At 54.4% G+C, this 22,091-nt stretch overlaps 1 protein-coding gene across 1 annotated transcript; it reads left to right on the plus strand.

Moving 5' to 3' along the window:
• The first annotated feature begins 14,329 nt into the window (after window positions 1-14,329).
• ZP4 (zona pellucida glycoprotein 4) lies at window positions 14,330-20,457 on the plus strand. Its single transcript, XM_054584755.1, is given in 14 exon segments — window positions 14,330-14,498; window positions 14,744-14,865; window positions 14,940-15,042; window positions 15,856-16,005; window positions 16,701-16,819; window positions 16,970-16,996; window positions 16,998-17,068; window positions 17,888-18,018; window positions 18,207-18,399; window positions 18,467-18,614; window positions 18,927-19,002; window positions 20,020-20,136; window positions 20,328-20,422; window positions 20,425-20,457. Coding segments are annotated over 14 exon segments (1,554 nt in total).
• The last annotated feature ends 1,634 nt before the right edge of the window (window positions 20,458-22,091 follow it).

A 22,091-nucleotide genomic window follows, 5' to 3' on the forward strand; every position in this document is an offset into this window, starting at 1 on the left:
AGAAAGAATGAGGAACTAGTGGATGAGAAGGTAGACCTGAAATAATTACTTAAATTGAAGATTGGAGAGACAGTAGACAGGCAAGGTGCAAGGACAGAGCAGTAGCCCCTGATGAGACACAGGAGCAGAACCAAGGCCTGGACAAGCGATTGACCTGAGGGAGCAGTGGGTGACTAAGCACGGATGGAGGTGGTCCCATGTGGAAGGCGCCTCAGCTCCCGGCCAGGGGGGCTTTCCAGAGCGGTGAGGACCAAGGAAAACGCAAAAGGTGAGGAAGAGGACTGAGCAGACTCCGGCAAAGGGACACAGAGGAAATTTCCATATCTCCTGAGTGTCTCTCGCTAGGCAACTTGCTTAGCATGCATTGCACTGACATCCCTTTCTCCTCTGTCCCCTCAAATGCTCAGGATCAGACAAGCTGTCTGTTCTCCCAAACCACCTGTTGGTTGTTCCAGCTTCTTGAGGGTAAAATGCACGTTCATCTCTTGTCTGCTTGGCCACGGGACAGTGCCCAGAATTCTCTAGGTCCCCAGCAAACACTGCCTTGATAAGTCCACGCGCCCCACAGGCTACAGTTCCTGCATTTGGATGGGCCCTGCATGCTCAGGTAAGTACCCCAGCAGTGTCGTGCTCAGCGTCTTTCCGATGCCATCACCTTGTTTGATGTAGCCCAAACTGCGAAGATGGTTACTTGTTTCTCCTCAGTAAGAAGAGCCTCCCGGGACCTGATCCATACAAGTTCACATACATGCCTGACTGACAGCCTCTAATAAAAGCCTGTGAAAATAGGCTTCAGAAGCTTGGCGAAAACAAGCTCGCAGACCTCAGCCAACTAGCTGAAAGGCGGTACGGAATTGCTTTATTGTTTTACTGTCCAAGGAGTCCTGTGTTGACGTGAATTCGGACAAGGTTAACAAAAGACTCATCGGCCCCTCAATAACTCAGGAGTCGTCATTCAGACAAATGTGCAATGGTAGCTTTAAAGTTTTAAAATGTGTGTACGTATATTCTACATAAATTTCAAATTGTTAAGTGAGAGAAAATACTCTGATGTAATTCCCGTTCCATTTAATTCAGAGTCCAAGAAAAATTAACCTTTCTGAGATGTTTTATTCTTACTCAGCCAGTAGCCCAACCTTCACTTTTCCCTCGAAGATTGGCCTTTAGTTATTTTCCTTTGTACTTTTAAAAGACAGAGTTTAAAGGAAAAAAAAAAAACTCTAAGTGGGTTATATTTTGTTAATTCATTTACATTGATCATTTATATTCTTAACATCGCATATGTCATCATAAAGCTAATTTCCACTTTGGTGTTTCCAGAAAAAGAGTTTTGTTGTTGATAATAACTGCTAATCATCTTTAATCATAGAAATGAAGCACAGACAGACATATTTAGACAATTATTACATTACATAGTAGAAATAAGTTTTCAAGTCTAATTATTTAGCTTTGTGACAAAATTAATTACACTTGAGGGGAATTCCAGCTTTTCTGTATGTGATAGATCGCTTGCAGGAATGCACCATTACAGGCTCAAACATATTGGGAGTGATAAAACACTGATGGTGTCCACATCAGCAAGTTTTCAGAAGAAGCATTACAGCTGCCTGTTCAAATCAATCACCCAGCAAAGGCTCGCTCCCGGCCCGGCCTGCACTTCCGGCGGGAGGCGCCCGCTGGGGCTCTGGAGCAAACAGCCTCCCATCATTCACTCTGTGAAAGGCCTCACCTTCTGCAGCACAAGGACAGGCTCCGTCAGGATCTCAACTTGCTACTATCTGACCTATACACTTTTTGGAGGTGAACTGAGTCTGTTTCTTCCTCTAACTCTGGAGAAAACAACCCTTCTGTCTGGTCAGACTTGCAGTGTGTGTGGGCCCTGAGTTCTCACTTCCCTACCAGGGACCTCTCCATTTCCTCTATTTTTTCTTCTCTCTAGAGATTGATTTCACTCCACCAGATTTAAACATCGCAAGTTACCTTCGTCCTAAAGCAAATTCCCTTCTGTCTTGACCACTTACTCTTCCAGCTGCTGCCGTCTCATCTCTTTGAGACAGAATCACTGTTGTGTCTGTTTTCAACACTCTATCTTCATTTGCTCATCTCCCCAAATTCACCCTCTTCCATCTGTCTGCCCCCGTCCCGACAAATAAATTCCAGTCCCCTCTCCTTGGGTATTGCCCTTAGTTATTCCTGACAAACAAATAAAATCTTAAAAAAGAAAAAAACGAACAATGCCAGATAAAATATAGAACACACACTTAAGTTTGAATTTCAGATAAACAACAAATTTTAGTGTATGTTGGCACAATGTTTAGATATATTTACACTAAGAATTTAAAATTACTGTGTGTGCTGTATTTATTTGTCGAAATTGATAACCCTAACTAAAGTCCATTGACTGACTCATTCATTCATTCATTCATAAATGTATTTGAGTGCAAACTTTGGGCCACTCTCTGTTCCAGCCACTAGGGCTCAACAGGTAACACAGCATGACCCCTCACCCAGCTCTCAGTCCCTATAAAAACAAACCGAGGGGCCTGTGGACTCTGGCGACTGCACTGCCTGAGGAGTGGTCCCCACACACCGCTCTGCACATATGTCCCCCGTCAAATGCAGGGATGAAAAGGAGCCACATAATGAGCGGACAAGCTCAGGGGTGGCCTATGAGGCAGACTTACAAACTCAGAGACCAGAGTAACCACACAGGAGGGTCTGAGATTAAAACTTTCTAACCAAAAGCAAGTCCTGGCCTGTAGTTGTGTCCTCGGTCAGTGTCTTCCCTGACAAAGGCCAATCTTTACCTTAACTGAGCTTGTCCAAGGTCTTTTTGCATCTACGATAACACGCCTTGGGAATGTCAAGGTAACTTCCCTTTTTCCAGACCCCTCTGGGCACAAACTGAGACCACAAATCCTCATTGTTGTTGTTATCGTGTTAATTGTTGACTGTTAACTATACTTTACCCACAAACGTGAAAGAAGTACAGGTCTCCACTTCACTCTTACCCAGTCGCAGAGGTTTCCCCGCTCTGCCCCCTCCCATCTCCCTAATCTATCCCCAGTGAGTTTCCTGTAACCCCCTCATGTCTCCTCCTTTGATTCTAATGTATAAAATAAGGTGCAAAATTGCCATTTTCCAGAGTATTTTCTCAAGCCATTGAGGTTTTTGCTTCCCAGCAATTGCTATCAGTTTGGAGAAAATAAACCCATAAAAATTCTTACAGGTTTGGGTGTTTCTTATTTTTGACAAATGGTATACAGTTGGTCAGCTCTGGAATAGTTGCTGTCTTCTTGTTAAAATATTCTTTTGTTAAGAGAACAAGATAGTCACACCAAAATGTTTACAGTGATTGTCATTGGGCTTAGGAGTTTGAATTATTTTTTCTACTTTTATATATTTTCCACATTTTCTAAATGAGTCCATATTACTTATAAACCAGTATGAATTGTTCCATAAACTCAAATTGTCAGTTACTTTTAAAATTAATTTTCAATTAATGATTCAAGCGTTGAACTGTAGCACCAGCAGGAAGCCCATGAGCTCCCTCTGAGATGCCCCTTCCTTCCAGAACTGCAGCGCTTCCCAGTCCCCAGGAAGGGGGAGGGGAACGTGGCGTTCCCATCCCCCAAGCGGGCCAGGCCCCGCCCCCGGGGTTTCCTCGCAGCCTCCCGAAGGCTCCTTCCCAGAATTCTGGGCGCAGGGCGGGATCCCAGCCGTGACTGGGCGGGGCCTGCACCTCCCCCCACGAGGCCCACCCACTCCTTTACTGTGAAAATGACCCGATGGACTCCCAGCTCAGCAGCACTTGGGGCTTCCCATTGCCACCCAGCCGCCTCCCAGGACCGTCTCCAGGGAGGTTTGAAATGGCCAGCGCTCCCACCCCCGAGGCGCCCACCAGGGACTCCTGGGGACCGACACCCACGCTGAGAACCGGCAGGTCCCTCCAGAGGCCCCCCAGGACTTTCCGGCTCTTTGTTCAGTGCGGGGGGTGGGGGGGGGGGTGCAAATTTAACTTTTAAAAGAGTATCCCACTTCATCTATAGAGGATACATAATAATAACAAAATGTGACCAAACAAATGGACTGGGGCGAGGGGGGGACCCAGATGCTGTTATTCCAAACAACAACCTCATCCCCCGGGTCCCTCGGTTGTGGGTCCTTTGCCCGCCGCCCTTGGAATTATGGCTCTGAATGGTAGAGTTTGGTGAAAAGGAAAGAAACTACTCAAAAGTTATACAGGTTTGATTAATGGCTAAATGTCGCTCTTAAACCTCAAAATCCCCTTAAAACAACCACCAGCTCACACACCATCCTGCCTTCCCCCCTTTGCCCAGTCAGGCCTGTCAGGGGGACCGTCCTTCCGAAGGAAAAGAACAGAGTCCGGGGCTCGGCGCGGCAGGCCTCTCGCGGGTCTCAGCACCCTCCGCTGCGCCGCCTCTATCTCCTGCTCTTGATCCATAACCATGTGGCACCTATCATGGCCCGCGAGCAAGAGTCCTCTCTCCTTCTTTCCTCCCAGGTGGTCTTCACACTGTTCCCCAGAGTCTGGGCCCCTTTGTCTCTCCTGCAGGCCCCCATCTCTCCTCTTCCCTGTTACATTCTGCATTAAGTCTTTCAAACCTTCCTGATTAGCCTTGGTGATGTGCAAAATAACCCTCTTTGCATAGGAGGAATGAAGCTGTCCTGGTATTGACATGCAAAATGACTCTCCAGGCTCCCATCCCCCCTAGCGGCCTGCCCTGGGGTGGGGAGAATATATTTTTCTTGCACACCCCAATCTCTGGATCCTGGCTGTGCCCTGTTAGAAAAACATGTAGGTCAGACCCAGACCCACCATTCACCGATGGACAGGACGCGGGTTTCACAAGCCTCGAGTCAGGTAAAGCCTGCCTTTTACTACCTTATCTTGTTAGGTGACTCATAGGGTGACATCACCCACCTGGGCTAACCTTAAAAATTAGAAATAAAGCTGAATGAACCAAGGTAATGTGTCATGACTCACACATTTTGCTGAAAACTTCTAATTTTTTAAATAATATTTTATTTCATAAAATATTGGTATTGATGTCATCTTTTTGCCTAAGCAATAACCATCTATATATGATTTTTAAAAATAGTGATTGCCTTAATCCGAATTTTCTTCATGAGCAAAACCAGTAAAAAGATTTTTCAATTCATATATCACAGTCCACAACTAACATTTGTACTCGAGTGTGTCAAAATGATAAAATAAGCTCAAACCTCACAGGGCCTAAGTCGCAGGATTTTAGTAAAAATAATCGATGAGGATACTTTCATTTCCCAATGGAGGGAAGTGAGACCCCCATGAGGCAAAGACACAAAATCCCGTGACCGGCTTGTCCTCCGGTCTCCCACACGCAGGCTGGTAGCTCCCCCTGCCAGACCCGGGCGCTCAACCCACAGCCAGGCGCCTCGCTCACAGGGGTCCCTGGAGCCAGGGGGGCCCCCCTCAACTCCCTGAAAGGCAGGCTGTCGGACACCCTGCTCCCTAGGGGACTGCGAAGTGGATGCCATGTACTCCGAGTGTCACTTACGATGGGGTCACTTACATACTAGTAGACTAACAACCTGTTTGAAAATAAGGAATTGGGAAATTAATTATTTCCAAAGTCATGCAGGTAGCTTTGAATCCAACAGAAATTATCAAATTCCCACAAGAGCGAATGCCTTCTCTTTCAGCGGAGCCGCTGCTAAATCCTGTGCCTCAGGGCATGAAAATACAGTGAACACATCAAAACACAAGGAAGGTTTTTATTCTATGTTGTTGCAGAAATGTGATTTTGCCACATCATTTAAAGGCAGAGGGGGAAAAAAAGCTGCCAAGGGGACAGGGAAAACCTTGGAATTTTCAACCAAAACGAATTCCTTGGGGCTGCAGGGAAAGGCGTGGGCGCGCGGACAAAACGCGAGGCCGGCCGGAGTGTCCCCACTTCCCGAGCCCCAGTTTCCATGGCCGTGTATTTACTCCCACTTCTCTCGCTGCCATGGACCCCCTCGGGCTTCCCGGACCACCATCGCCTTCGCCGCCCTCTTGGGTGGTCTTTATTCCGTAGTTTTCCCAGTTGGTGGACGGTTTCCCAGGCTGAGACGAAGTCCGCGCCCGTCCAGGCGGTCGGGAAGCTGAGCTGGCCTCCGCACCGAGAAAAGCCCGCCGCGCACCCCGGCACCCCGCGGGGCAGGAGCAGCGGGAGCCGCGGGCTCCCCGGGGCACGCCCCTCAGCTGGGCTCCGCCTACAGGTCTGACACCCGCCCGCCGCACCTCCGGGCTACTGGACCCCTCCAGCCCCGCACCCGAGAGGAGGGAAAGCCACGAGCCCTCCGAGCCTATCTGCCAGCCGAGGCCCCTTCTCTGCTGCTGAGGAGCCTCTCCCGCCCCCACCTACACCGGTCGATTCCCTGTTCTAAGTGTGTATCCGCCTCCTTGGTCACTTCAGTGTCATCAGTCCCTGTTGATGGACGTGGGCCAGGCTCGCTCCCGCGGTCCCAGCTCTCCGCCCAGCCACCCTCCGCGGAGCCCTGCCCGGCGCTGCGCGGAGCGGCCGCAGGGCCCCCGCCGCCTGCAGTCCTGGCCTTTCCGCAGGCGGCACATCGATTTCACTTGGTTATGTAACGTCTCCTATGAGAGCTTTGGAATTTTTGCTTCATTTATTAGCTGCTTCGCTGTGTTTTCTTCAGCTCCCGTTTCAGCCTCCAGCCCCTTCTCGAAATAGAAACTAGAGTCCTAGTTTCTTGTCTCAATTCTCAACTACTCTGAGTGAAACAATGATTTTCCATTTTCTCATATAAAAATAAGAGATACTTATGTTACCAAAGAAATGGGCCCGTGGGGGCGGGGGCCCAGATGCTATTACTGAAACGACCCCCGCCCCCATCCCCGGGTCCCTCCGTTGTGGGTCCTTTGCCCGCCGCCCTTGGAATTATGGCTCTGAATGGTAGAGTTTGGTGAAAAGGAAAGAAACTATTTACTCAAAAGTTATACAGGTTTGATTAATGGCTAAATGTCGCTCTTAAACCTCAAAATCCCCTTAAAACAACCACCAGCTCACACACAGTCCTGCCTTCCCCCCTTTGCCCAGTCAGGCCTGTCAGGGGGACCGTCCAGAAGGAAAAGAACAGAAGTCCGGGGCTCGGCGCGGCAGGCCTCTCGCGGGTCTCAGCACCCTCCGCTGCGCCGCCTCTATCTCCCACTCTTAATCCATAACCATGTGGCACCTATCATGGCCCGCGAGCAAGAGTCCTTTCTCCTTCTTTCTTCCCACGTGGTCTTCACACTGTTCCCCAGAGTCTGGGCCCCTTTGTCTCTCCTGCAGGCCCCCATCTCTCCTCTTCCCTGTTACATTCTGCATTAAGTCTTTCAAACCTTCCTGATTAGCCTTGGTGATGTGCAAAATAACCCTCTTTGCATAGGAGGAATGAAGCTGTCCTGGTATTGACATGCAAAATGACTCTCAAGGCTCCCATCCCCCCTGGTGGCCTGCCCTGGGGTGTGGAGAATATATTTTTCTTGGACACCCCAATCTCTGGACCCCATTACAAATACCCCTTGGGGGGGCCCTGGCTGTGCCCCGTTATGCTTAAAATTTCTTCCAGCTCTAACAGTCTATAGTTTTTTTACTCATTAAAAATAGTCTAAGGTTTTTTTACTCATTAAAAATTCGATGTGTTCTTTTGAGTTTTATTGTTGTTGACACCAGGTCAGGGAGGAAGCATAAATAAGTCAGAAGGTCCTTGAGACCCTTCCCCAACCTAGTCCATGGAAGGGGTCACTCCAGGAGGGGATCAAGGGGGTGTCGCTGGGATGGTCCCTCCGCTCCTGAGGCCTTTGCTGTTAAGCTGTGAGCATCAGTCTTTTTTCCCCTTCAGCGCTTGGGAGACAATGATATAAACACTGTCAGTACTTACTGGAAGCAAAGAGCTTCCTAAAAATCCATCTTCAAAGCTTACAATTTTCAAGCAATAAGAAGCAATTCCTTTACCTCCAAAGGGCATCAGTCTCCTGTCTTTTTAAATAACGGGAAAGGTGCAACCTGTCACATGGCAAGCCAGCAACCCGCCCCGATGAAGAAGAAAAATGAAATGGTCAACAGTTTCAGGTTGCAATTTGGAAAGAGAGGGAAGATCTGCTAACCCTGGCGTGTTCCTCATTTTCTGCTTGAGGGAAAAATAAAGGGTATTTATGAGAACTGTCCTCTGTTATTACAGTGCCATGACTGCCTCGGCCCTTCTGGAGTGTTTTATATGTTAACTTTTCCCTAATGCCATTTTCCTGCCTGCGCTCTGTGATAAATCCTCACCAGCGTCCTGCTCTCACAGCCTCGCGGAGCGGGCTGTTCTGGCCTTGACCCCGTCCCTCACCCGGATCGGGACACCCGTTACCCCACGCCAGGCCAATCGGCATTCCCCACCCACAAGCTATTACCTGTTTGTGTCCTCGCAACCACGCCTGTCTGTTTAGAGAATTCTGCGGGAGTCTACCTGCCAGGAGCTCCGGGGGCGGAGGTTAGGACTGCGGGCGGGGGTGGGGGGTTGCCTGGTGTCCGTCAGAGGAGTTCGATGAAGCCACGGTCGGCTCCAGGGGACTCGCAGGGCAGCCCCACGCGGCCTTTGGACCCGTGGCGCCCCGCACAGATGCCCGCTAAGCGCGGGTTGCGGGCCTGCTCCTGCTGGCTGTGGAGAAGCCCTGCTTCAGAGCCAGCCCGCGTCCAATGGCGGCGATACCTATGCAAACGAGGACTTCGGAGGGAAAAAAGTAAGCAGCCTGCATGGAGCCCCGGCTCTGCTTCTGGCCGGTCGCCCTCTGCCGCCTGAGGCGGGCGGGCAGGAGGAGAGTGAGCCGGCACGGCAGGGTTTCTCGGGACACCCGCCCCGTCGGAAGGGAGCCAGGCCCAGGCGCCCCGGAGCTCCAGCCGCTGCCGCCCCTCCTGCGAAATGCGCACGAACATTTGGAACTAGTTTTCCACGATGTGACACTCCCACGCATTCTCTCGTTCACACACCCCCTGCCAGGTGCTGGCTGAGGCTTGGGAAACACGTGTGATTAATCACTGCTCGGGGACCCGCCTACCCGGCAGCCCCGCGAGACCGCGTGCTTGCTACTCGCTGCCAGGTTCTGAGCTGCGCTTAGTCGGGGCAGGGACGTCCAGGGGAGGCAGACAGGACCGAGCGCGAGAGGCGGGCGGGCTGCGTCCGCCCCCACGCCCGGGGAACACGGGCGGAGTCGAGGCCGTGGGTGTTGGCTGTTGTTCACGCATGCGGTGGAATAACGTGGTTTACTCCCGCAGCCCTGACCGCCCTGTGTGCCTGGCGCTGCTTGTGTCCCAGTGGATAAAAGCGTCCTCACCGGAAGGTTTTACACTCCCGTGGATATTGGCTCAGAGGGCAGCCCAGGCAGCTGCTGGGCCCCACCCCCGTGGCGTGTGTCTGCGCAGGTGCGAAGCAAGGTTGTCCCGTGATCACAGACAAGGTTGGACAAGACAGGAGACACAGGAGTACGGAAGGCAGCCTGTCACACGACCTTGCTGAACACCTTGGCCAAGTCCTCTCGCTGGGTCTGCCGCAGGGAGGGCAGGCGAAGGTGCGAAAGCTCTGTTTGCCTGAACCCACAGGGGGACCCTAGTCACCAGACCGCAAGCGGGGCGCAGGGGTCTGCCACGGGATTCTTAGAGGCTGTGGAACCTGAGTTCCCAGAACATTATCCAAAGAGGCAAACCCTGTGCTTGAAGCCCCGGCGGTTGCAAAGGACCCAGGCAGAGAGAGTGACCATGAGCTGCACCATGAAGTGCCCAGAGGACACAGCCCCTGCCCGGCCTTAGTGGCCAGTGGCCTGAGAAGTGTTCCTGGGAGAGGTGATGCCTCAGACAGATTTTTTAGAAGAATAAAATGCAATGAATAAGTACAAAAAAGCCAAGCAAAAGCAAACAAGTAGAACCAGAGAGGGTGTCCCAGCCCACAGCCAGGGTAGGGGGTCAGCGGTGGGGGCAGGTCGGAGTCTGAGAAAGCTCAGAGGAGGTCTGATGACAGCCACCTGGAGGAAGGAGGCCACGCCAGACATGTGGGCAGGGCCCCTGGGCAGCCAGGCGGGCCCTGCAAGCCGGCTCCCTGCACAGCTCGAGGATGGTTTAAACAATGAGCTCGCTAAACTGCAACATGCGGCCTGAGCACAGGAGCACGGGAAACGGAAGGGCCTTCGGGCCTCATGATCCGGGAGGAAAGGCAGAGAACAGAATCGCGGCTCTCCCAGGAGGAACCCAGAGAGAGTGACAGCAAAGCACACTGTGCTGCCCCTGCGGCCACAGCGCCTGGGAACCGCCTCCTGGTGCCGGCCTCGGAAGCTCGGCCCTGAGGTGGCCGTTCGGAGGCCTGAGCGTGTGTCGAAATCACCTGGAAAATTGTTACGTTGCTGGCCCTACGCAGAGTTTCTGACTCATGAGGTCAGGAGTGAGGCCCCAAAATTTACACCTGGACTAAGCCCCAGGCAGCTCAGACACTGCTGGCCCGGGAACAGGACTTGGAGACCTTTGTCCCCAGGGAAGCGAGGACGTGGTCCAACAGAGACGGTGAGGCTGCGCTGCATGCACGGAAGAGCAGGAAACGGCGAACATCCTGGCCTGTGGCTGGAGGAGACAGGCTGTGTCCCGACCACGTGAGTGAGTGCAGAATGTAAGACACAGAGCAGGCGAGAGAGCCTCTGGCGCTGCCTTGGTGAATGATCACCCAGTCACCTCCAGTGTGGTCGCCAAGCCCAAGGCAGAGCCCTCTGGGCACGTGGCTCCCAGTGGCCTGCGCCTTTCCTCCCAATTCTCCATCCTGCCCCCTCCCTGCTCCGCAAACCATAACAGCCCTGAGGACCAACCAACCAGCCTTCCTGCTCAACGAAAAGGAATCTAAAAAGCCCTTCCGTGGAGCCAAAGCAAGGCTAGGAATTTTCAAGAGGGATTTTAACAAGGAAATAAAATTGTAAAAGTAAAGAAACAAAAGCATTCTCAAGCACACAGTTCTCATTTCATCTAAAAATAAAATTAAAAGGCCCAAACAAAGGTTAGCATGACCGGTACCGTGTTATACGGAGTGCAAGGTGTCCTCCGCTAAAGTGCATGCCTGCCCACAGAAACGACGGAAGCCCTGCACCCGCCGCTCAGAGCACAGCCTGATCTGGAAAGCGGGTCTTTCTAGCTGCAGTCCAGTTACGGTGAGGCCATTAGAGGGGGCCCCAACCTGCCGGGACTGGCAGCCCACCCTTAAGTAGATGCGCATACTAAGGAGGAGGCACACATTCCAACAGACACAGCCTATACGGGCCAGGGCACTCACATCAAATTTATTGGTAAATCCCTACCCAGAACTCCAACACTGTAGCCCCTGCTGGGGGTGGTCATGGCAGCAAAGGAAGGGCCGCACAAGAGGGTGGAAAACGTCTGAGCAGCAGGTGTGGGGCAGCCCGGGCCATGGGACTGGGAGGCGGGCCATGTGGCCCAGGACAGAGGGACCCGCTGGTGGTCTCACCCCGTCACCGCTGACTCAGCTCACACTCCATCCTTTCTGGTTGCAAAAGAAAACCTCGTGAGTTCTTAAAGGAAATTGTTGGCATCTTCCTTCAGGAGAGAAGTGTCCTGATTTCCATCCCACGCCCAGAGCGGCTGGGTGCCCACAGCGGCTCCGAGTCACTGATCCGCGCACCCCGTGGCCTCAGCATCCCTCCACAAGGGGGCGGTTTTGGCTTCTGCTTCTGCGCAAGGGAGGAGGGCTTCCTGGGGCTTCGTGTACCTGACCCCTCACTCTGCCGTCAGGGGACACACCGTAGTCACAGCATGGGGACCGCTGGCTGCCAAATCGTGGGGAGCAGGAGAACCCCAGCAGCTTGGGCACTGCCAGCCCCTAGCCCAGCCTCTAGAGTAACCAACAGCCGGGCGCGCCTGCGGTTGTCCCAGGAAAGGCACGTCAGTCCCCAGGTTAAACGGCAACAGTCAAATGCAACTCAAGAGAAAAATCCCCAGGCCAGTACTTTTGTGGTAATAGGGGTACGATAGCCTCATGGTGACCCCTGGGCTTCTCAGGTGGGCCCACTGTTGCCGGTGCTTTTTCTCTCCTGAAACTGAATGGTGTCGTTGAATGAGGGCCTCTCCAGGGGATTTGGCGCAGGTGTGAGCACGAAATCACCTCATCCTAGCCCTGCTGGCCTTATCTTAGGGTTCATCCCGACCCACTGTGGCATCAGGGTGACGATATGACCCCGGCAGGACTTCCGGATACCGCAGCACAGCTCCAGACGTAAGTGTGTCTCTTGGCTGTTAAAGTAAACCCAGTACCTCGCTTGGGACGCAGCCCCCCAGGTGGAGGCTGTCCCGCAGACGCCCCGCCCACCAGGGACGCCCAGAACGTGCACCCGCGCCTGTCCCCCTCCCTTTGTCTCCCAAGCGGGCAGGCTGGACTTGCTGATGTGAGTGACAACTTACCCAGTAATGACTGTGCAGCAAGCTTTGTAATAAGCACTGTCCACCCATTATCTTTCTGCATCTCACAACAACCTGGCCATTGTAAGAATACCTCTTGGGGCAGGTGGGTATTATTACCTCCACTTCACAGAGACAAGATGTGTAAACAGTGACTCATTGACTGAGGTCCCAGAGCTGGCAAGTGATGACTCAACCCCTGCGCAAGCGGCCTAACCGCTGCGCATTCTGCCCCCGACCACCAGCAGAACGGTGGCCTCCGTGGCTGCCAACCGCCTCAGCGAGCAGCCCCAGTGAGTCTGGTTGGGGGCTGGCCTTTAGCTGCTGGCACGGCCCCCACCAACCCACCCTCAGACGGTTTCACTTACAATCACATGTGTGGTTCCGGAAGGTTATGAGTTTAACCTCATCATTTAAATAAAATGAGGCGCCGGCGAGGTTTGGAAACCACATTTTCAACAGGGTCACCAGCCCAGGGACAGGCCACTAGTAAAAGCGCGCTCATGGATTCCTTCTTTCCTCGGGGACTGCGGGGCTCACACTGTCTCGGGCATCCGGGATCAGTAGAAGGAAAACACAGTCCGTCCCCAGGGCTCCTCATATGGACGCTGAGTGAGGAAGTGGTCCCCACAGGCCAGTGTGGCCAGCGCTGAGAGCAAGCAAACGGGATGCGACAGGCCAGTGGCCAAGCCCAGGCCCCGTGGAGAATGTCCGGAAGCCACGTCCCATCCGTGAGGGCAGAGGTCACAGTCCCTCCGCGTTGCATCGTCACGTGGCTAATGGGTCATGCAGTTTCCCAGAGAGGACAGGGCTCCCTTTCACTGCTTACAGAGAACTAGAGACACCCGGTTGTGGTTCTCAGGGCTTTGGCTGAGATTTTTGGCCAACTTGGGAAATTTTTTCATGTGATAGGCTTGGGGTAAATACACTCAGAAGACCCTTTGGGGGCACTGGTGGGAGTCATGCTGTCACCTCACCGGGAGGAGCTGGTCCCTCCATCCCCACGTCTCTCGGGATGCCTCTGCCCGCTGGCCAGCACCTTGATGACACTAACCCGTGGCCACAGCAAGGAGATCGTAGCTCACGAGGGGGATGGAAACGTGAGCAGGCGATCAGGAAATCTGTGTGTTCCTGAAAATGTAACTGAAATGTCTAAATGGCAGAGAAAGCCTTTGGGATTTTTGTCAGGGCCCCTCCGGTGGATTTGTCTCCCAGAACCAGGGAAAGGTTCCAAGCCAGGTTTTCTCAGGAACCGAGTTTACATTTTTCTGGGATTTCAGGCCAGGCTCCAGCTGTGCAGGGACTTCTCGTGAAAGCTTAGGGCCTGTGGGAGGACACAGGGTCCTGGCGGGCCCAGCGGCGTTGAGGAGCGCCGGCCAAGCGCAGCCCCAGGTGCGTGACCGAGACTACGTCACTGTATCCTCAGGCACACTCCGGCCGGGAGCCCATGCCCCCATTACAGGTAGGACACTGATGCCCCCATGGAGTGACTTGCTGAGCCCTATAGCTCACAAGTGGCAGAGCTGTGCCTTGCCCAAACATGGAAGTTTCCAGAGAAAGGCCTCCTGAGGCCAAAGCATCGTCAGCGCTGTGCTGGGCAGCCTGGAGGGAGCCTCCTTGAGCTAACACCCAGGCCTCCCCGGCTCTGCAGGCGCCAGGGGAGCTGCCCAAAGCGAGGCAGCTGCGGGCGAAGCCTGAAATGGAGGGAGCGGAGGACTTACCCTCCCCGGGCGTCCCACCTGCGGCAGCAGCTGCGCGCGCACCCAGCTCCCGTACACAAGGGACCCTTCAGCGCATAGCAGCCTGGCTCGGACCGACGGGAAGCTCAGGGCTGGTGGGCTCCTGGTGGCACCATGTGGCTGCGGTCCCTGCTGCTCTGCCTTCCCCTGGCTCTGGCCCTGGCCCTGAATGGCCCGCGGGAGCCCGAGGGACCCGAAGATGCTGGCGAGCTGCACTGTGGGCCCCGGGGCCTCCGCCTCACCACACCCCCCCCCCGGTCCGGGGACCCCTGCCGCCCCGCCGGCCTGGGGTAAGTCCGATGAGGCCCCCGCTGAACCGGCAGGGGCTCCTCGCTGCTGCCACCTAAAACCAGCCTCCAGCTTCCTGTCCTACCACTGCCCCCTGTTGGCAAACTGCAACTTCTCTATAGACCTGTCACTTGCCACCTCACTCCTGAACTGGGCTCCCTCTGGCTCCTCTCCCTCCTTGGCGGTTGCCCCTTGGGGTTGTCCTTTCCCTGCACCGTGGTGACCCTCCCCGCCCCCCAGATAAAGCCGGGCTGCTGCACAGGCTGCACAACGACTCTGGCTGCGGCGTCCGGGTGACAGAGGGTGCAGGCGGCTCCGTGGTGGCGGAGGCGTCCTACAGCGGCTGCTTCGTCACTGAGTGGGTGAGTACGACCCAGGCCCCAGGGACGCTGAGCCCCCCTGCCCTCCCAGGCTGACCCAGGGCCTGTCTCCCCAGGACTCCAACCACATCATGCTAGTCGGAGTCGAAGGCATGGCCGGAGCCGGGCACGGGACGGCGGTGGAGGCCAGGCTGCTCAAGTGTCCCACGGCTCACCCAGGTGCGTGCCAGTCGCTCCACGCGCTCTGTGCAGTGACACTGACAATGGATGGTCTGCCACCGCTCCCCGCACATGCGCCCTTAGGATAACGCCCACCTGAGCGAGCTCGGCGTGGGGCCCTCCCGAACCCTACCAGGGCCGGAGCGCTGCCGCTGCCCCTAGCAGTGAGCTTAGCCCAGGGCCAGGCCTCCTGGGGCTCGAAGAGGGTCAGGGAGGCACAGAGGCTCCCAGGAGGACTTGGCCTGGGGGGCCAGCTGAGTGCAGTCGCCCCTAGGGCGGGGGAGGGGGCGCTACTTGACCACCTGGCTGGGGAATCAGCCAGCACCCCAGCGTCCGCAGGCCTTGCCTCCAGACCTGGGAGCCCCAGTTAGAACAGACTCAGATATGTAATTCATTCTGCTCACGCCTCTTTGTTACTCAAAACATAGCTCAGGGGAAATGTGGGGACTGGGCCCCACTCCGAGCTGCTGTCCCAGAGACTGCGGGGGTCCCGCGGGCTGGTGGAGACTGCTGGGGGGGGCCTTCCCTGGGAAGAAAGCGAGGAGCCCTGCTTCTCCTGGCCTCGTTACAGTCTGTCTTTTCTTCAAAAAGGACTAATTTCAGGGGCTCCTACAAGGTGACTTAATTAATATTTGCTTAACTTCCTGGGACTTAATCTAGTGTATAATATGGACCTTTCTACTAATCTAGTGTATAATATGGACCTTTCTACTCCAACGGTCTAGATATTTATGGGACTTTTCATGCTTTGTAACGAAATCTCTTGTAAAGCCCAAGCTTTGTTACCTGAGTGGCTCTCCTCTTCAAACCCAGCCCCGAGTGCTCCAGGTGCTGACGTGTGTGACGCTGTCCCTGCGTGGGGCAGACTGCCGTGCGTGCCTTCACCCACCACCCAGGGGGGCTGCCAGCGGCTGGGCTGCTGCTACAGCTCCACTGGGAACTCCTGTTACTACGGAAACACAGGTGAGTGCGGCTTCCTTGATACCAGCTCAAGAAAAGTGCCCATTACCTGCCACTGAAGCTGGAGGAGGGCTAGTCACGCCCCAACCCGCCAACCGCAGAAGGCAGGTACTAAAGACGACCAATGGCCATGCCCCCTGGTGCCCCAGGCCCTTAGTGACAGAGCTTTCTACAGCTTCTACTGTCTGAGCTCCTAGAACATAGCTCCTAACATAGAGCTGTAACACTTCGTGGCCTCAGGAAGCTAAGTCCAGGTGCAAGACGCTACCTCCCACTCCAGCAGCATCCGGAGAGCCCTACTCCAAAGGCTGCATGCTCTCTCTCCCAAACCACGCTCTAAGGTTTTCTAATGCAAACAACCCTCGCTGAGTGACCACTGGCCGCTCTCGGTTCTAAGCTCTGAAAATACCTGATCAGTAACACCAAGCAGGTGCCGCTGCCCCCGTTGCAGATGAAGCTGCAGCCAGGAGGTCCCACACTTTCCTGAGGCCCCACAGTAAGTGACAGAGGCAAGAGTCAAACCTGGGGGCTGACCCAGGGTCCCACTAAAGCTCCGGGCAGCTGAACTGGCAGGGAGGTCGCAGCTGGGGACGCCCCCTTCTCGGGGTGGTCAGCACGGCTGAGTCACTAGGCTTCCATCTAGCTGCTCTGCAGCAGAGAGGGCCTGCCTCCAGCCCGCCCCTCCTGCCCCCCTCCAGGGGGAGGAGAACCGGAGGCAGGCTTCTCTTACCGCACTGCCCAGACCAAACAGGGCCCGCCTGAGAGGGGCCCCATTGGAAGACTCCAAGCCCCTTCCCATTCTTTGTCCTCAAGTAAGGTGACGCAACTACGCCCCAGTTGGCCAAGGGCCCCTGCCCCCGGCAATGACAGGGCAGCATTGCTGAGAGCTGGGTCAAAGCAGGCCCTGAGGGAAGTGGCTTGGGCCAGCAAGAGTGACAGGCCTCCTTTCCGTCCCGCCCCCCCCCAGATCGCCGGAGGCCAGGCACTGTATGAAAAACGAGCTGGTGGCAGCCAGGGACGTGAGGATGTGGAGCCAAGGTTGGATCACCCGTGACAGCACCTTCAGGTAAGGTTGTGCTAACCTGCCCCTGCCTGGCTAGATGGACATCTCTCCCTGCGCAGGGTAGTAGCCCGGAGGTCAGCCCCAGACCCGCAGGATGCTTCCTCGTCGCGAGATCCTGTCTGCCGCCTCCACCGTCCAGCCTTGCTGGCCACGGCTCCTGGGGTCTGCCTGTATCGCCGGCCCCAGCCTGGCCTGAGCCCCTAACCCACCTGTGTTCTTCCTCGCTTACTTCACTTTCTGACCTCTCTTCTACCTCCATTGTCCGTGCTGCAGCAAAAGGGGTCCCTTTAAAACCCCAGGCTGGTCAGTCTGCTGCAATGCAAGCTCGGGCTGACAACGAGGGAGCTTTAGCTTAACATCAGGGTGTGGCCTGTGGGACCCTTCCCCAGCCTGACCGCCTCCAACGTTCTGGGTCCCACCCTCTCCTCCAGCCTGGATCGCCCTTTCTGTAGTCTTCAGAGGACCTTGGGCTCCTCTGTGCGTCGCTCTGTGTCAGCTGCTCTGTCCCCCTGTGCCTCAGTCCTGGCACTTCATCTTCCTTCACGACCCATCCCCAGGAGACGGTCCCTGACAGCCTCCTGTACAAGAAAGCACCCGTTTCTCACAGGCCCATGTCTATCGGGTGTTTCTTATGCCTTCCACTCCTACCCACTGATCCCCTTTACCTGTTGGGTTCCCCAACTAAAGCAGAGCCAAGGCCGGGAAGCGTGCCCATGGTATTCACAAAGCTGTCCAGGCATGGCACCACATCGCCCCCCAGCACCCCCAGGACAGCAGCGTGGCCCGCCCACACGAGCTGGCCAGCGGCCTGGTTCTCTGCAGGGTCCGCGTCAGCTGCACCTACGCCGCGGGCAGCCACGCCCTCCCGCTTGCCGTGCAGGTGCTCCTCGTCCCGGCGCCCCGCCCTCAGACCCAGCCTGGACCCCTCACCCCGGAACTTCAGATTGCCAAAGGTAAGGCCCTCCGGGCCGGAGCGGCGGGCCCGCAGTCTGAGTCCGGCCGCTCCTCCGCACTCCGGGCCGGAAGGCCCTGCCTGGGTCACAAGGCACTTGCTGGAGGAGTCAGTGTGGGCGGTAGTCGGTCTCAGGCAACCTGGAGCCCCCAGCTCCGTGTCGTTTCAGCTCAGTTTGGCCCCTTGCAGATAAAAACTACAGCGCCTACTACGGCGCGGGACACTACCCCGTGCTGAAGTTCCTGCGGGAGCCCATTCCCGTGGAGGTCTCCATCCGCCACAGGACCGACGCCGACCTCGGGCTGCGGCTGCGCCAGCGCTGGGCCACGCCCAGCCCGGGCCCCCTGCGCCGGCCCCAGTGGGCCCTGCTCGTGGGCGGTGAGTGCTCCTCCGGGCTCTGGGGGCGGAGCCCCTCAGGGAAGCGCGCCTGACGGTGGTGTCTTTGCCAGACGCCCCTACGCTGGAGACGACTACCGGACCCAGCTGATCCCTGTGCAGGCAGCCGCGGGCCTGCCCTTCCCTGCCCACCACCAGCGCTTCAGCATCTCCACCTTCAGCTTCGTGGACTCGGGGGCCAGGCGCGCGCTCAGGGGACCGGTATGACGCCTCCTTCCGTGCTCTGCAGCAGGGCTGGGAGCCCCCCAGCTCATGTGTCTCCCCGTCAGGCCGCTCTCGGCCAAGGCTGGCCTTGAACGCTGGCTGTCGGGATTGCCTCAGCAACCCTGTTACCAGCGATGCGAGTGACGTTTGTGAACTAGACCTGGTTCTCCAGTGCCACAGTGACACAGGCTTGGGCTACTGAGACTTTCTGACTCGCTCTTGGCGCCTTCTTGTCGGGGATGTGGCGTGGTTTCAGCCTCTCCTCCCGATGAGGCGCTACAGCGGGACCTCGCCTCTCTTGCCTCCCAGGTGCACCTGCACTGCAGCGTGTCTGTCTGCCAGCCTGCGGGCGCGCCGTCCTGGGTGACCTGTCCCGTTGTCAGGAGTGAGTATCCGAGCTGTCTGCACGAGAGCCCCAGAGCTAACCCTGCACTCTGTGTGCAGAGGACTCAAACTAGAGACCAACGTATCGATGAGGCTTCACAAAGTGCTCACTTCATGATGCAGTAGAGCAGAAAGATGCTCTACTTTGGGGGCTCCAGAACCCCAAGCCTTTGAAATATAAGCTGGAAACCCTTGAGTAACTCTCAGCCATAGCTTTCTCCTGTGGATTTTAATTAAGTCAGGAGTCAGACTGGTTCATAGACTCCATATGGCCCAATTAAAAAAAAAAAAATCTGTCTGGCTAGCTCACAAACGTAGACTTCTCCAGCTGCTTGGAAGCAGGCCTGAGTGCGCCGCCTGAGGATCTGCAGGTGGACACGACTGAAGGCTTAGGCCGTGGGCTCCAGCTGGTGAGGCCCCTCCCACTTACCTGCCCACCCCCAAATTACTTAGATTCATGGCCCCTGAAGCTTTGAGTCCCTACTAGCACAAAAAGATTTTTAAAACTTAATGTAGTATTTTTCAAAACTATTATTACTATCAAGTATTGAACATTTAACTCCACTGATGTATAATCTGTATACTTCCAGAGAGCTAAACAAACTCAGGTTAACTTTTCCAAGGTCCTCTAACTGGCAAAAGACTTGGGATTCAAACAAAGCTCTACTGTTAACTGATTCCCAGTTTCCTTTCATCACAGGGAAGGGTCTCGGTATTAACCAGCTACTAAGTGCTGCTTAAGAAAGGACAGTAGTTCTAGGACAGTCCGCCCTCATGGTCTGTGTTTCCAAATGCTGGGGAAATGGAGGGAATGGCTCAGCAGGACAAATTTGAGCAAGATAGGCATTAACATACTAATATGAAGTTTAACACATACTAAGGTCTAACACACACATACAAGTTTTCTTAAGGTGATGTACACATTGAGGAACCTGGCCTTGTATTGGACCCTCACTTCCTAACCCTCATAACTCCATGAGCAAAAACCTAACCAACCCCTAGCTCTCATCTCTAACAGGAAGAAGAAGCTCTGACATCGACTTTCACAACAGTCCTGCCAGCATTTCTAGCAAGGGCCCCATGATTCTGCTCCAGGCCACTCAGGACACTTCAGAAAAGCTTCATAAGGACTCAGGTGAGTAGAAGACTTAATAGATACCTGAACCACTAGTCAAACCAAAATTCCTTTCTCACACCTGTTGCCTCTCCCTTACGTGATCAGTGTGCATCCCCAAAGAAGGGGACTGGCTCGTTTTTCTGACAGCTGAAGACTGCTGGTCTTTGCCAGGATGTGCTCATCATGCTAACCTCTCTCTCATCCACCAGGTTCTCCTGTAGCCTCCCGAGCTCTATGGGTGGCAGGCCTCTCTGGGACCTTAATTGTTGGAGTCCTGTTAGTGTCCTGCCTGGCTATCAAGAAATGGAGATGAGTTACTCAGACCAAATGTGTCAATAAAACTAGATGCCACTAGCAGCCTGTGCCCAACTCCTCATTTGAAAGGCTGGTAGCTTGAGGCTAGCTGTTTACCTTAGCTCTTTACCTGTCTGTCATTGACACCTTGTCTTTTCAACTTGTGGAAGGGAGCAATTTACCAAGAATAGAATAAAAACCATGATATCCTATTTTTGTGCTTCAGCCCTATCTTCTGATGTAACAACATTTCAGTAGAATTTCATAGTTAGTTGACAACTCAGGGTATAGAAGAACTAAATATCTCAGACCAAGCAGAGAATTTTATAAGTTCAATAGGTGTGTACACAGAAGTCTCCCACAAGATCAATCAGACTAATGCAGCACTAGTCTAGAGCCCAGGCTAAGCCTTCTAGGCCACCGTCTCTCCAACTTGGTGTGCGTCGGAATCGAGGGAGGGCGCATGGAAACCGGTGTCTGGCCTTGCCCTGGAGTTCCTGATTAGTGCAGCTGGGGTGAGGCTTAAGAACTTGCATTTCTAACCATTTCTCAGGTGATACTGATCTTCCTGCTCCAAAGTCACACTTTGAAAACCAGCGTCTCCAACATTGACTAAGAGGAGCTATTTGTTCTTGGGTTGGTTAACTGGAGGTGGCTTGATAAGAGGCTCAGGTCTGACCCAGAACCGAGGAACTTCCTAGTTTAGTAGTTCTTAAGCATAGAAGTATAGGGGGAGGCTTCTCACAGTGAGACTCCTGCCGCAGAACCACCTGGTAACCAATGCCGTGGGTCAGACCGAGGGTGATCTCTGCTGTCTCACCCAGGAGCTCTGCAAGCAGCCCTCGTAGACAGGGTCTCCCCACTCGTCTGCAGGAGGGAACCTTTGCTTGCTTGACATTTCAGCCAATTGTAAGGTGTTAGTCTTAGCTTTTACCTGGCTCCTTTGTGGTCAAGCCAACCCCACTTTAAACTGCTAAGCGGGACTAAGTATTAGCTTACTCGGCAGGGACACCACATGCTGCTTAGGGGACAAACTATCCCATGCTGAAACCCTTGTGTCGCATGAAGACCTAACAAGGTGGGTCCTCATCCCCAGTTTCTAGGATCCGAGGCAGGGGTCAAACTACTTACTCTCTCAAGCGAATCAAGGGCATCAGCCCTGCCCTTAAAACTGACGATGAGCCAGTGCCGCCTGGTGCGGTAACGGGGGCACTGGACCAGGAGCTCCTCGTCCAGAGCGCGGGCCTCCAAGTCCATGTTCTGCAGATGCTCTGCTCTTCAGGGGGCCGCTCTGCCGTGGTGCAGGTCCAGGCTGCCTGCCGCGTGGGGGCTGCAGCTGGGCTCGCTGTCTGGATGTGAAGGGCTGTCCCTGCCGACTGCCTTTGTCGGTGCTGAAGGGCAAGTGTTTCAAAGGGGAGGAGCAGTGGCTTTTGATTGCGGCAAAGGCAGTGGTTAACCTCGTCCTCTAGCAGCTTCGGCATAACATTGATTCACCTTAGCAATCCTGAACAGATAAAACATCTTAATATTTTAGATATGTTAGATTAAATACAATTTAATATAGCTGCTTTAGGTTTTTGGTTTGTTTTTTTTTTAATATCCAGTATGTATCAATGGCAAATCTCAATTTTCAGGTTAAATAGTAACTAGCAATACTACATCTTTAGGTTTTATAAGAT

This window comes from Pteronotus mesoamericanus, unplaced genomic scaffold (assembly GCF_021234165.1).
Source record: "Pteronotus mesoamericanus isolate MK-2021 breed Mesoamerican mustached bat unplaced genomic scaffold, CSHL_Meso_final contig_120, whole genome shotgun sequence".
NCBI classification, from domain to species: Eukaryota; Metazoa; Chordata; class Mammalia; order Chiroptera; family Mormoopidae; genus Pteronotus; species Pteronotus mesoamericanus.